Raw genomic sequence first — 14,487 nt, forward strand, 5'->3', positions numbered from 1 at the left:
ACCCATATCCAATATCCAACGTCCATCGTTATGCTCGCCCGACCGACCGGCTTCTTTTTTTATTTATTCTACTTCCACCCACCCAACTCACACCACATCAGTCATTCCACCCACTTATGCTGTGTCAGTGTCGACACGGTGCCGCAATGTTGGCTCTCTGCTTCTGCCGCTGCGAGGGCCGGCCACTCAAAATCCCCAATTTAATTCAATCGATCAACTCAACTGGCAACGAAGCGAAGAGAAAGTGTTGGCAGAATTTCAATTTATGTCTAAACATTATGGATTTAAACTTCACAATGTTTTGAATTTTGTGTAAATTTAAAATTATAATATTATTTCACATTAATAAATAACATCTTATAAACAAAACTCAATCAACTAATTTAGAAACTTTATAATGAAAACAAAAAAATAGGCATTTGTGCAACTTTTTTCTACATATTCAGTGTTAGATTATATTACCTTAAGATTTTTTTTGTAACTCGCCACATAGGGCATCCAATTTTCCCGGGTTTTTGAATTTCCCGGGAAACGGGAAAAATATTTTTGAAATCCCTGGAATTCCCGGTTTTTTTTCTAAACAGTCATAAAATATATATTTTCATTATATTTGTAATGTTTTTGAGCTAAAAATCATAGAATCAGCTCAATTATATTAATTGGTGATAATCTACAATTCAATCTAAACATAGACGATAGCTTTTAAATAGCTAAAGGGGTAACATAAATGTTCACAAAATTTGAAAGTTTGCTATGCGCATGGCAAAATGTTGTGCTTAAATCGTCTCTTACTCAGTTTAATAATGAAATATCTTCATGAAACTTTCAGGAGTGATCATCTTTCAAGTGGATTTAATAAATCGTCAGTTTTGTGCTATCTTGTGACAACGACCATTTAGTACTATTCGAGAAAATCGACTTTTAAAGTTTGTTGGTAAATAATGTCAAAACTATGAATGATAGAGCCAAACTTTTTGAAGCAATCGGTTCGCATACTATCGCTTAACAAACGCTCCAAGTTTCAACTAATTTGGTTACACCAGTTGAAAGATACAGTAAATAATGTAAACAAAAATCTGAAAAGCACGTGTCACAAGTGTGTTTCGAAAGTAAAATTGTACTACGTGTCACAAGTGTGCACAGAATTCCCATACAAACTAAAATAAGCTCAAATCAATGGTTTGATCGACTTAATCAGTATATTTTCAAAGACAAAAGGTTGCATTGCCTTTAGAAAGTATGTGTGAGCATAAATTTGTGAAAAACAAGACAAAATTTCCACATTTTCCAACACCATGTAGGGGAACTATACCCTTTCTCAGCCTATTTCTATTATCAGCCTATCAGCACTTTGATCATGAATTACAGCTTTCATAAAGTGTTTTTGACTGTTCCAAAGTAATAAATAGCTCAAATAAAAGTGAACAAGCAACTCTCCATTGTTAGTACATCTGAAAATGTTGATTTGATAGCAGAAAACAGCAAAAGTGATGAGAATTAGTCGAAAGGCTTAGAGTGATTAAAATGGGTATATTTCCCCTATGACGTGTCACAAGTGTGCACAATCATTTTGATGATAAATTGGTCTATGTCACAAGTATGTAGAGGGTGACGATTCTCGAGATTTTCAATTTCCCGGGAATCGAGAGTTGAATTTTGCAATTTCCCGGGAATTCCCGGGACCCGGGAGATTTTTTTAACTATGCCAAAAGTGCCAATCATTTATAAAGAAAAGTAATTAATGTGTTTCTTTTCAATGAATTTAGATACAATTAATTTATACTTATTCAATTAAACGTTAATTACTAGCCTCGTTATTTTCGGGAACTGTCTACCTTTATTTTTTTCTGAATCTGCAAATACAAGATCGCTTCTTGATTTTTTTGGACTCATAATTGCAGTTTAAAATGTTTACGAATCTTAATTCGTACTAAGTGATTTTTCAAAAGTTGCACAAACTTGTTTATAGATTTTTGTGATGTAAAATTTCCCAGTATCGGTATTTTTGCAATATGATAAATAACGTCTCAAAACAACAATTTAAAATTGTTTTTTTACTGTAAATATAACTGCGGGCGTCAATAATTAGAGTTCACGCGCCAAATCAACGCAGAACTTCAGTTCATCTTGCTGATTTTTACACTGCGGTAGTTAGGCGGCAATAATCTCCTGTCACTCACAGCTAAGGAGAAACGTGATTTTATCTCGCAATAAGCAATATTAATTGACGAAATAGTTATTAGGAAAATCCGAATGTTCAAATGTGGCGGATCTTAACTTTATAAAGATTGCCAGAGTTTTTTTTTAATTAAAAATGAGGTTGATGCGAAACACAAAACAATTTATTGACATCGAAAAAGAAAAAAAAACCTTAGCATTACCAAAAAAAAAAATAGATTGAGAGGATTGCTATGCTTGAGAGAGGATGTGTAAATTATAATTATCTTGAAAAGTCTTTTCCTCTTTGAAATAATAATTAGAAACAATAACTGCTAAGTATGCTTAAGTTAAAATTTAAACTTTCTGAATAAGAAGATTAGAGATGCATTGGTTTATTCAAACTTGAACACCGAATATTAAATTTAACATCCAATGACAAAAACAATTTCGAATTAGTTGATTGGCTGATTAGTTTATATAATTTTGCTTCGATATTCATAAGCTTAAAATTTCCCGGGAGTCTCGACCAAATTTCCCGGGAATCGAGAGGTCCAAAAATGGTCGATTTCCCGGGAAATTTTTCCCGGGAATTCCCGCTCGTCACCCTCTACAAGTATGTATTGCAATATCCGGGAAACGGAAGCGAGTTCCCAAAATCGGGTTAAAGCATCTTGTAGTGTTTGTTAAGTATAGCAAATCGTCATCATTTAGTTATTTTCGACAAAAATGGTCTATGTCACAAGATAGCACACAGCTGACGAAATGTTATAAGATTAGTTATAGGATTTTTTGCATTTTCTACATGTATGTAACCCCTTAAACGAAATTGATAATATTTATTTTTTGTTTGTTGTTCAGCTTTGGCCAGCTGGAGAAAACCGGGACTACAGTCTGAATAGTTTAATATATTTTTTGCAATTCCATCGTGAAACTACTTGGGTAATTCTCTACCAACTCACACGAAATCGGGAAAAGTTGTCCCGACCCCTCTTCGATTGGCGTGAAACTTTTTCCTAAGAGGTAACTTTTGTCACTGATCACGAATCTGAGGTCCGTTTTTTTATATCTCGTGACGGAGGGGCGGTACGACCCCTTCCATTTTTGAACATGCGAAAAAAGAGGTGTTTTTCAATCATTTGCAGCCTGAAACGGTGATGAGATAGAAATTTGGTGTCAAACGGACTTTTATGTAAAATTAGACGCCCGATTGGATGGCGTACTCAGAATTCCGAAAAAACGTATTTTTCATCGACAAAAACACAAAAAAAGTTTTAAAAATTCTCCCATTTTCCGTTACTTGACTGTAAAAATTTTGGAACATTTCATTTTATGGGAAATTAATAGTAGTTTATGCAACAAGTTGCAAAAAGGGGATTTTTTCAGCACGAGTCGTACATTTATCCAACGAGGTTCACCGAGTTGGATAAATACGAAGAGGGCTGAAAAAATCAAGTTTTGCAACGAGTTCCATACAACATTTTTTGCAATTCCAAAAACACACACTGAGTGAAATTTTATGTCAAATTTTCATGTATTTTGTCAATAAATCGTTTAAACCAAAAAAATGTTGAAAAGTGTTACTTTTCGAAACAAGTGCTGAAAAGTTCAACTTTTCAGCACCCATTTGAGTGCTGAAAAGTAGAACTTTTCAGCATTTATTTTGAAAAGTGTTGCTATTCGATTCTGTTATTTTTGGTACAGAAAAGTAGGCTATTTCGTCGTTCAAGAATGACAGGAAAAGTAAATAGATTCACGACGGAATTGCAAAATAGTAGTTTATGCAACAAGTTGCAAAAAGAGGATTTTTTCAGCACGAGTCGTACATTTATCCAACGAGGTTCACCGAGTTGGATAAATACGAAGAGTGCTGAAAAAATCAAATTTGCAACGAGTTCCATACAACATTTTTTGCAATTCCAAAAAACACACACTGATTGAAATTTTATGTCAAATTTAAAAAAAAATCAATATAAAAAAAATCCCGGGATTCGAGGATTCCCGATTTTGGAAAAATCCCGGGATTTTTGTCCCAGGAATGCTCGGGATGGACGCACTATTGCCACAGATAGACAAAAAAAGCCGTTCTTGCGTTTTATAATATAGGATAAATGTCTCATTTTTGCCAGTAAAAAAATCAAATTCAAGTCCTGAATGAAACGGTAATGGACTTTCAAAAGGCACACCAAAACAATCAATACAGTATTGCTAGTTTAATTTTTACAAGTTTTGCTCTTCTATACATTATAACGAATTGAAAACAAATCTTTTCCTCCTTGAACTGAACGAATCATAATTACAATGAAATCTTCCAGTTCACAAATTGAAAATTGAAAAACAGTTACATTTTGGTGTAGCTTCGCTAAGACAATCAAATTTATTTTGGTTGTCAAAATATATTCCAATTTATGTTTTGGTTTGTTTGTTCTCATAAAAAAGTCACGGATCACGGATTCTGGAACTGCGAAGGTATCCAAGCCATTTTCTGAACATTCATTGTCTTTAACAATGATTGCCAGAGAGAAAAATATGGAAAATCTACTGTTTAATGCAAGGAATTTGAATAATTTTAATAGCAAAAAAATGAAGCTAGAATGGAGAGCCTCGTGGCGCGGTGGTTAGCGGCTTCGGCTGACGACCCCTAAGTTGCTATGGGGCGCGGGTTCGATTCCCGCCTTATCCTCCTGGCCTTCTCTCGGATGGGGAAGTAAAACGTCGGTCCATTTGCGTAAAAGAGGACACATAACCTTCGGACGCCTAGAAATGAGCAGAAACTTGCAACAGAGCCCACAAAAGACCCGGGGTTTGTTAAAGTGGATTGATTTGCTTTTGAAGCTACAATATTCGGTTCAATAAAACAAATCTCCAAACACTTCCTTCAACCTTCCCAACCCACTAAAATTTTCCAGTCCGTAAAACGCAGAGCAAATTTTCCACTCTTTTTCCATGCTAACAAACACCCCATCATGTTTCACTAAAACACTCACGCTGCAACACGGTACCTTCCTTCCACGTGGCATTGCACGTTATCCACTTTTCTGGATGAGTTGAAAAATCACTCCCAGCTAGAGCGGAGGAAAGGAAACCGAACAACGACGATGACGACGACGACGACGGGGGAAACGATTTGTGTCAATAACCACATAAAATACCCCCTCCCACTCACAAACTCTCTTTTTCACTCCGTGTTCGATTCCATCCCTCTGTTAACCCCCTGCTGCTCACTATTGCCCGGTCAGAAACGTCCGGACACCGTGAAAATGGGCATTTCCAACTAAAAGGCCATCAACCCACACAGAAGGACGTGCTGGATTAGGGTAGGGTGATCTTTTGTTTGCTTTTCAAGTAATTTGTGCAAAGCCATATTTAAATTAGAATTTCGGCAGGGGAGTGTAATATTCGTTTAAAAAAATTGTAACTTTTAAGGTCACCCTAATACAATCCTTCTGAACCCAAAATGTGTACCCCATCAAACGTGATGATAGAGGAACCACCCCCCCCCCCCCCCCCTCTGTCAAAAACGCCCAACTTACCCGAGCATTACCGCTCCATTTCATCTTTTCGAAGGCAAACGTTTCGTTTTCGGCACCGGCGAAGGTCCGAGCCGCCGTAACGGTCGCCGGGGACATTCCAGCCCCGACGAAAACCATAATGTTTTTGGCAATGTTCTGAAATTGAAGGAAAGAAAGGAGAGGAAGTTAGTAAGTTAAGAATAACTTCAATTTGCAAACAAAAATGCATTATTAGGCAAAACAAATCACTTTCTCTTCTTTCACTTTGCGGAGATTCTTTGACGATTTATCGTGCAAACTGAGCCATACATTAATTCGGTCATATAACATATCTAATCTCAATATATGACCAAAATCATATATGGCAAAGTCATACAAGACATACAATTTTCTATGGCATCATCTATTGTAAACAACTTTTTGCACTTCTAACTTGCTCTTTTACACAACATTGAGTAGATATGTTAATTTGCCCACAATTTCAAAGAACACTTACAATTCAGACTAAAACTAAAAACGACTGTCCTTATTCAGTTTATATTCCCGATTTGCCTCAGTTGGCGGAATCTTTTATAGTGGAGCACATCAACAGGGGTATGGTCGATATGTATACGTGAGGGTGGGTCTACGAGGTCAAATTACGATATTCGTTTTCCGAGGTTTTTTTCCGGCCTTTCCTCATTGAGATGAGGAAAGTATAACTAAAATTTTCAAAAATAGTTATACTGCGCAATCATTTTTTGTGTGGAAAATCGACTTAAAAACAGGTTAGCGTTATTTGATACTTTTATTCTGAGAAGTTCTAAGCAATATCTAGGGGAATTTGGGGTAACATGACAAGTGGGGGTAATTTGGACACACCTTTAAAAATCACCTTTTCTTGGGATATAAAGTGAAAACGGCAAATTAAGTGATAAGGCTAGTACTAGTAATGGCATAGGAGTATGGACAAACCATAAAAGTTGGAATAGGTTGAGTAATTTTGTTATAATATGTAAAAGTTTCCAAAGGCTGGTTGACACTGCCTTAAGTTCTAATATTTGAGGGTTGGGAAATACGGTTTTGCAGGGATTATATAGCAAAAAAGTGGACAATATTCGATTAAGGGGGTTGCTTGGACGATGCCGGAGATATGTAAGTATAAATATTGTGCATTTTATCAATTTTTATCATCAAAAATTGCAATTTTTGATAGAACATGCTATAGGGGTAATTTGGACATACCTGAAAGTCTACCTGACAGGCAAAAAAAGTAACTTTCATGGTCGATTGAGTTTTTTAGAATTAAGAGGGATTTAAAATATCAAAACACTCAAAAAGGAATGTTAGCAATGAGACTTTCACGAAACCCCTTTTATTTGAATGGACCCCTCAATATTTGAACCCCACAAAGCATGTCCAAATTACCCCATAGAGGTGTTCATATTACCCCCATACAAAAATGTGGGGGTAATTTGGACACCTTTTAATTTTTACGATAAAAATGGGTTTTTCTTCAAAATTTATCGAAAAGAATGATTTTTTTCCATCAAATATGGTCTCTATTATCCTCTGGTGTCATCCACATTCCTTTGAAATATCCATACAGCCCGTGGCAGAGCTATTTTCTTAGGGTGTCCAAATCACCCCACACTCCCCTACAACTTTGCAAAAGACATCAAATCGTTCAGAGAACCCGTTCTCAAGATGCAGATTTTTAATCATTTAAGGCTCTGGAAGGCATCATTCCCGATCGGCCATTTGGCGGCCATGTTTGTTTTAGAAAAAAAAATCAAATCTTTATTCAGAATGTTTCAATAAAAAATGGTTTTCTTTGTGAAAAAAAGCTCATTCGTGAGAAAATGGCTCTCACCATATTTGGTCAATATTTATTTGGGAAAAATTAAGTACTAGAAAGACGCCAAAAGTAAGTGATGAAAATAATTAATTTCATTTTGATTCTTGGTTATCATGTTAAAATTTGTGTTAAATTTATGCGTGAAGATGAAAAAATCGTTTCAATTTCTTCGTGGATTCCAACTACATTTTGTTAAATTTTGAATTTGATAAAGATGTTTTCGGGAATATTTTGCTCGTTAAAACACATTTTGCATGTACTTTCCGTTTCATGAGCATTTGATAAAACCTTTTTCTTTTCAGTTCTTTCCACAAGTTGAAAATCTAATATAATTTGAACCAGTGAAAAATATCAAACTAAATGGTTCTCTTCTCCCTGGAGCATTGTTTAAGGAGGACGAAATTTTTAACCCTCTAACGCCCAGAGCTTTTCACCTGTTTTAAAAATAGTAAATTAGGTAATATCTCTAGAATAGCCATAGGCTATAGGCCCACAAACATTGAATCCGTGCAAAATTTAAAAATTTGGAATGGTGCACCAATGCTCACCCAGGAAGAAAAGGAACTTTTTTTCTGTACTGGTAAAAACTCTATCTTTACAAAAACAAGATTTCATGGCCAATATGTATGTAAAATTGATAAAGGAGAATGGCACTACTACTAACATCATTTTCTTACAATTTATTCATTGCTAAACCTTCAATAAAAATAGTTAAACTGTTATCAATAGTTCTCTGATATTTCCATAGAAGTCCAAGAATAACTAAAATATATAAAAAAATGTTATAAAAAGTTTATTGACCGCATTACAATCAATTAACACGCTTTTCATTAGTTCTGACTGTTTCAAACTTATTTGTCACAAAACTATTAATTTTATCGCACTTTAAAAAATCAGCCTTCAAGTGATTTTGTTCTCCTTATGCCTAATGGTGCTCTGGTGCACCAATTTGAAAAATCTGTAAAATAAATCAAACAAGTAAAAATTTCAAATTCAATGGGTAAGGGCTTTTAAGAAGGGTCCAAATGATTCCTGAACATTTCTTGTTTCATCTAAAATGCTTGCGTGTCGGTTGTACCAGCTTGTAAAATTGTGTTCAATTATTTTGTCAAAAATTTTGTTTACATTGCAAAGAGAAGCAATTGAAAATATCTTCACATCTCCGTGAAATTCGATCTCAAATTGTTGGTTCATTGGTGCTGCCGTAGGCGATATAGGGTTAAAGAACTTGTTAGGCGACGAATAACTTCGACTAACCTACACAGAAAAAAAAACATAATAAAAGAGGTAATATTCAACCTTTCAAAATTACACCTTCCAAATTTACACAGTTATTTTCTGTGTACAGCTCAGCCCTGTTGAGAACAAAGGAAATATCGAAACGTTTCAATTTTGATAAATAAAATAATGGGGAACTTTGATCCTTTATATCTGTACTGCATTTTTGCTTTTCTCACCCTACTGATAAAATGCAATTTTACTCAAAAAAAAAACTTCTTAAGGTGAAACGGAAAGCCAATTCTTGAGCAACATCTGTTCAATTTATTGATTGCTATCGACCTAAAGTTATTATGCGTCTGCGAAAAACGAAACTTCATAAGTTACGGCATTTTCCTCAAAGGTGCTTCCAAAAACTCAATTCGTGATGTGTTTGTTTTTAGTACACCATGTTCTTGATTTACACAACGAAATGGGGGTGTTTAAATCGAGAATCGTTTAAAAAAAGAATTTCCATGACTTAAATTGAGAATATGACTTAAATATTTGGGATTTCGTAACTTTTCGGAAAATTTTCAAAATGTATCAAATGTATTTTGTTAAGAAATGTTATTAAAACATTTTATCATGGTTTTGGAACACCTGGGATGTTCTAGTCCATCCGAAACTTCCGCAAATGTTGTAACCAAAGAAACAAGTAGAAACTTCAAGATTTTGACAACGGATCCTATCCAGACTGCTTCAGTGAGTGTGGTAGGCTACAAATCATTATTTTAACAACGTATTGGGATGATCTGGGTCATCCAAGAACTCCCTGGAGTTAAGATCTGTGGGTCTACCGCCGTAACAAGCAAGAGGTCGACGGTTATTGACCCCGGAACATATCCACATAGCTTCAGTGAGTATGGTAGACTAGTTTGCTGATGTGTTGAGATGTTCTGGGACATCCAAGGATTCCCTGGAGTTAAGATCTGTGGGTCTACCGCCATAACAAGCAAGAGGACGACGAATTTGACCCCGGAACATATCCGCATAGCTTCAGTGAGTATGGTAGACTACTTTGCTGGGGTGTTGGGATGTGTTTGGATGTCCTGGGTCATCCAAAGACTTCCTAGAGTTAAGATCGGTGAATCTACTGCCGTAACAAGCAAGAAGTCGACGGTTTTTGACCCCGGAATATATCCGCATAGCTTCAGTGAGTATGGTAGACTTCTTTGCTGATGTGTTTGGATGTTCTGAGACATCCAAGGACTCCCTGGAGTTAAGATCTGTGGGTCTACCGCCGTAACAAGCTAGAGGTCGACGGTTTTTGACCCCAGAACATATCCGCACAGCTTCAGTGAGCATGGTAGACTAGTTTGCTGATGTGTTGGGATGTTATGGGACATCCAAGGACTACCTGGAGTTAAGATCTGTTGGTCTACCACCGTAACAAGTCAGAGGTCGACGGTTTTTGACCCCGGAACATATCCGCATAGCTTCAGTGGGTACGGTAGACTAGTTTGCTGATGTGTTGGGATGTTCTGGAACATCCAGGGACTTCCTGGAGTTAAGATCTGTGGGTCAACCGACGTAAAACGCAAGAGGTCGACGTTTTTGACCTTGGGAAATATCCGCAGAGCTTCAGCGAGTTTGTTAGACTTCTTTGCTGTTATGTGAACATCTCGTTCGAGAAAGTTCTTGTTACAGCCATAAACTCTCGTGTTATAACTCAATGGAGTTCTTGGAAGACCCAAGACATTCCAAAACATAAGCAAAGTAGTCAACCATACTCACTAAAGTTATGCGGGGGTGTCCCAAGGTCAAAAACCATTGACCTCTAGCTTATTACGGTGGTAGACCCACAGATCTTAACTCCAGGGAGTCCTTGGATGTCCCAGAACATCCCAACACATTATCAAACTAGTCTGCAATACTCACTGAGGCTATGCGGATATATTCCGGGGTCAAAAATCGTCGACTTCTTGCTTGTTACGGCGGTAGATTCACAGATCTTAACTCCAGGGAGTCCTTGGATGTCCCAGAACATCCCAACACATCAGCAAACTAGTCTACCATACTCACTGAAGCTATGCGGATATGTTCTGGGGTCAAAAATCGTCGACCTCTTGCTTGTTACGGCGAAAGACCCACAGATCTTAACTCCAGGGAGTCCTTGGATGTTCCAGAACATCCAAACACATCAGCAAACTAGTCTACCATACTCACTGAAGCTATGCGGATATGTTCTGGGGTCAAAAATCGTCGACCTCTTGCTTGTTACGGCGGTAGACCCACAGATCTTAACTCCAGAGAGTTCTTGGATGTCCCAGAATATCCCAACACATCAGCAAAGTAGTCTACCATACTCACTGAAGCTATGCGGATATATTCCGGGGTCAAAAACCATCGACCTCTTGCTTGTTACGGCGGTAGACCCACAGATCTTAACTCCAGGAAGTTCTTGGATGTCCCAGAACATCCCAACATATCAGCAAAGCAGTCTACCATACTCACTGAAGCTATGCGGATATATTCCGGGGTCAAAAATCGTCGACTTCTTGCTTGTTACGGCGGTAGATTCACAGATCTTAACTCTAGGAAGTCTTTGGATGACCCTGGACATCCAAACACATCCCAACACCCCAGAAAAGTAGTCTACCATACTCACTGAAGCTATGCGGATATGTTCCGGGGTAAAAAATCGTCGACCTCTTGCTTGTTACGGCGGTAGACCCACAGATCTTAACTCCAGGGAGTTCTTGGATGTCCCAGATCATCCCAATTAGTTGTTACAATAATGATCTGTAGCCTACCACACTCACTGAAGCAGTCTGGGTAGGATCCGTTGTCAAAATCTTGAAGTTTCTACTTGTTTCTTTGGTAAGCCTGTTGCACAACATTTGCGGAAGTTTCGGATTGACTAGAACATCCCAGGTGTTCCAAAACCATGATAAAATGTTTTAATAACATTTCTCAACAAAAGACAATTGATACATTTTGAAAATTCTCCGAAAAGTTACGAAATCCCCAATATTCTTAATTTAAGTCATTTTCTCAATTTAAGTCATGGACATTCTATTTGTAAGTCATGACTTAAAAAAAGTTGCGTAAATCGAGAATCGTTTAAAAAAAGGCGACTTAAAAAAAGAATATGGTGTACGAAAGTTTTTATAAAACCCCTGTTCAACTGAAATCAATTTCTGAACTCCACAGATTGCTTTCAAATACTCGAGTTGTGGTAGCAATATGGCACTGCCTTCCCGTTTCACTTTAATTCGACCCGGAAGATTATAAAAAGTGTGTTTTTTTAGAGATTTTTTTTCCTTGAAAGGTAATCAAAAGACCTGTCATTCTTATAAAAAGATATGAGTACCGTTATCAAGGGCGACATTGGGTCTGGGGGTGAGATTGGGTCATAAAAAAATGCTGAAATAGAAATGAACAACGGTAACGTCATGATTCGAAATCCGGACACATAGTAGCATATCAGTTTGGTTATAGCTGACAAAATTCTTGTAATAAGTTGGAAATGTAGCACTATCATCAGGATGTAGTGTAAACAGTCTGTTTTAAGATAATACCTGCAAACTATGTCTTTTCTAACAATTTTGCATCAGAATTTGAAAATTAAAATGACTTGTTGTGCTTCGAACCCAACAAACAAACCATCCACATTAACGACCCCCGGGTCTTTTGTGGTCTCTATTGCAAGTTTCTGCTCGAACCTAGGAGTCCGAAGGCTTGAATGGGGAGAACACCCAAACCTCTTTTTACTCCAAGGAACCTTCCACCCCAGTGTTTGAACTGACGACCTTTGGATTGGATTTGGATTGAGAGTCCAACCGCCGCCAGCGATTCCACCGGAGTAGGCTTGGTTTGGTGTGTTGTTTGTACTTATGGCATGGAGACGACTCCTACACCTGGAATAACTTAACGGCCTAACAACCAAGGCCGGGACCGACATTTTACTTCCTCATCCGATGGAAGGTTGCAGCAGATGGGAATCGAACCCAGAATCATCCGATTACAAAGCGGACAGCGTAACCATTCGGCCACGCACTGCCACCCCGAACCACTGACCCCGGACACTGATAAAAGCTGCTTCGAAATCCGGACAGTTTAGCTTCGAATTCTGGACACTCGATTTTGCTTATGAATCGCACAAATTTAGACTGAAACGTTAGTGAATGGCATTATTTAGGTCTCAAATGAAGTGTTTACATAAAAAAATCGATATTTTATATTAAAAATTGCAAGAATTTAAGGAAATTAAACCATGAATTCCTGCTTTGCCTTCCCGATGCTTCGGACGCCTATGAAATATTTCAGTGAAATGTTTCGCATTCTAGGTAAACTTATAATTTTATTATATTCAATTGTTTTGATAGCGTTACTACAGCGTTAAAACAAACTTTAAATGAAAGTTGATTACAGAATTAATCAAATAACACAGTTTTGACATTCATAATGCGAACTTATATCCAAATAATTGATAAAACACTAAATAAAACAAGATGAGGTGTCCGGGTTTCAAAGCGTCCGGGAATTCGAATCATGACGTTATATGAGGCAAAATTTAAAAAAAAAAACATGTAAATGGACCAATTCAAAATAAAATAAAGTGTGTATCCTGCTCACGTCAATGGGTTTTAGCATTTGGAGTGATCAAGATACACTCTTTGTTTACTAGCTCATATGGTCCATTTACATTGTGTTGATTGATTTCTAGGTTGACTATTTTTATTTTACTAACGAATTTTGTTAATTTTCTTATTTTGCACAAATAACAGATTAGACCGAAAACATGAACAAATATAAATATAATGAAAAATTCATCTAGGAAAAGGTCAAAGTTTCAAATGAAATAACTACTTTAACGAAAATATATCCCTTAAGCCTTGTTATAATCCGATGCCTTAACTGCACTTCAGCCAAATTCATCACCAAAATCCACTAAGCCACGTGTTCCGGCGCTATTCGATTTCTGCTGAGTCATGCTTACTATGTTTAATCGAATTCTATGAAAATTTTCCACTTATTTTCGACCACTCAACCATATCATTTGATAAGAGTTTCTTAATCCCCTACTGCACTACACGTCATATCACAGCACTGATTATTATGCTTGCAACATATTTTCAGCGCCATTAATGTGTTTATTCGAAGCCATTCACACTCATAATTGCATAATTCCGGCACTCGTTCGCCCTCTTATCACAACACTTTTTCAGCACAGCTTATCACCACTTGAATGAACCTCATTACTTCGTTATGAATGGAAGCTTTTCCACTGCGACTTTCCACATGACCCTCAAACATAAAAAATAAAGCAAACTCTTAATTACAATTTTCTGCATGGTGTAGTCCTTCTTCTCGAACAGCAGCTCGTGAGCCTGGTGGTTCCAGTAGTTGGGATCGTGCTCCTCGTGGCCACCGGTCAATCCAGCGGCGCAGAACAGAACCAAGCTGATGGCCAGGGTTGGCCCAAATCGGCATCCGAGGGCCATTCTTGAGCACTAGGGAGAACTTCTTGAAAACACTGAGCGAGACCACAAACGAAGACTGATTGAGCTCGGATGGTTTGGGTTCATCGAATTTATAGACGATTGATAAGAAAGTCGACCGGTGGGCGCTGCTGATAACCAAGATATCATATGGTTTAGACTGCCGGAGAGGAAAGTAGCAAAACGGTTTGTAAAACATCTGAAAACATGAGTTTCTGTTGAAGGTACTCCCACTCAGAGGATTAAAGATGCGACATGATTCTGGAAACTTGGCAGG

At 37.3% G+C, this 14,487-nt stretch overlaps 1 protein-coding gene across 1 annotated transcript in view; it reads right to left on the bottom strand.

Moving 5' to 3' along the window:
• LOC120420907 (alkaline phosphatase, tissue-nonspecific isozyme-like) overlaps nt 1-14,280 on the bottom strand; it is a 31,558-nt gene extending 17,278 nt beyond the window's left edge. Inside the window, exons 1-2 of the mRNA XM_039584028.2 lie at nt 14,052-14,280; nt 5,691-5,825 (exon numbers count right to left, since the gene is read on the bottom strand). Of these exons, the coding sequence (XP_039439962.1) occupies nt 5,691-5,825; nt 14,052-14,213 (297 nt within the window). The 5' untranslated portion in view covers nt 14,214-14,280. The remainder of the gene's footprint in view (nt 1-5,690; nt 5,826-14,051) is intronic.
• Nucleotides 14,281-14,487: the final 207 nt, after the last annotated feature.

This window comes from Culex pipiens, chromosome 3, assembly GCF_016801865.2.
Source record: "Culex pipiens pallens isolate TS chromosome 3, TS_CPP_V2, whole genome shotgun sequence".
Classification (NCBI taxonomy): domain Eukaryota; kingdom Metazoa; phylum Arthropoda; class Insecta; order Diptera; family Culicidae; genus Culex; species Culex pipiens.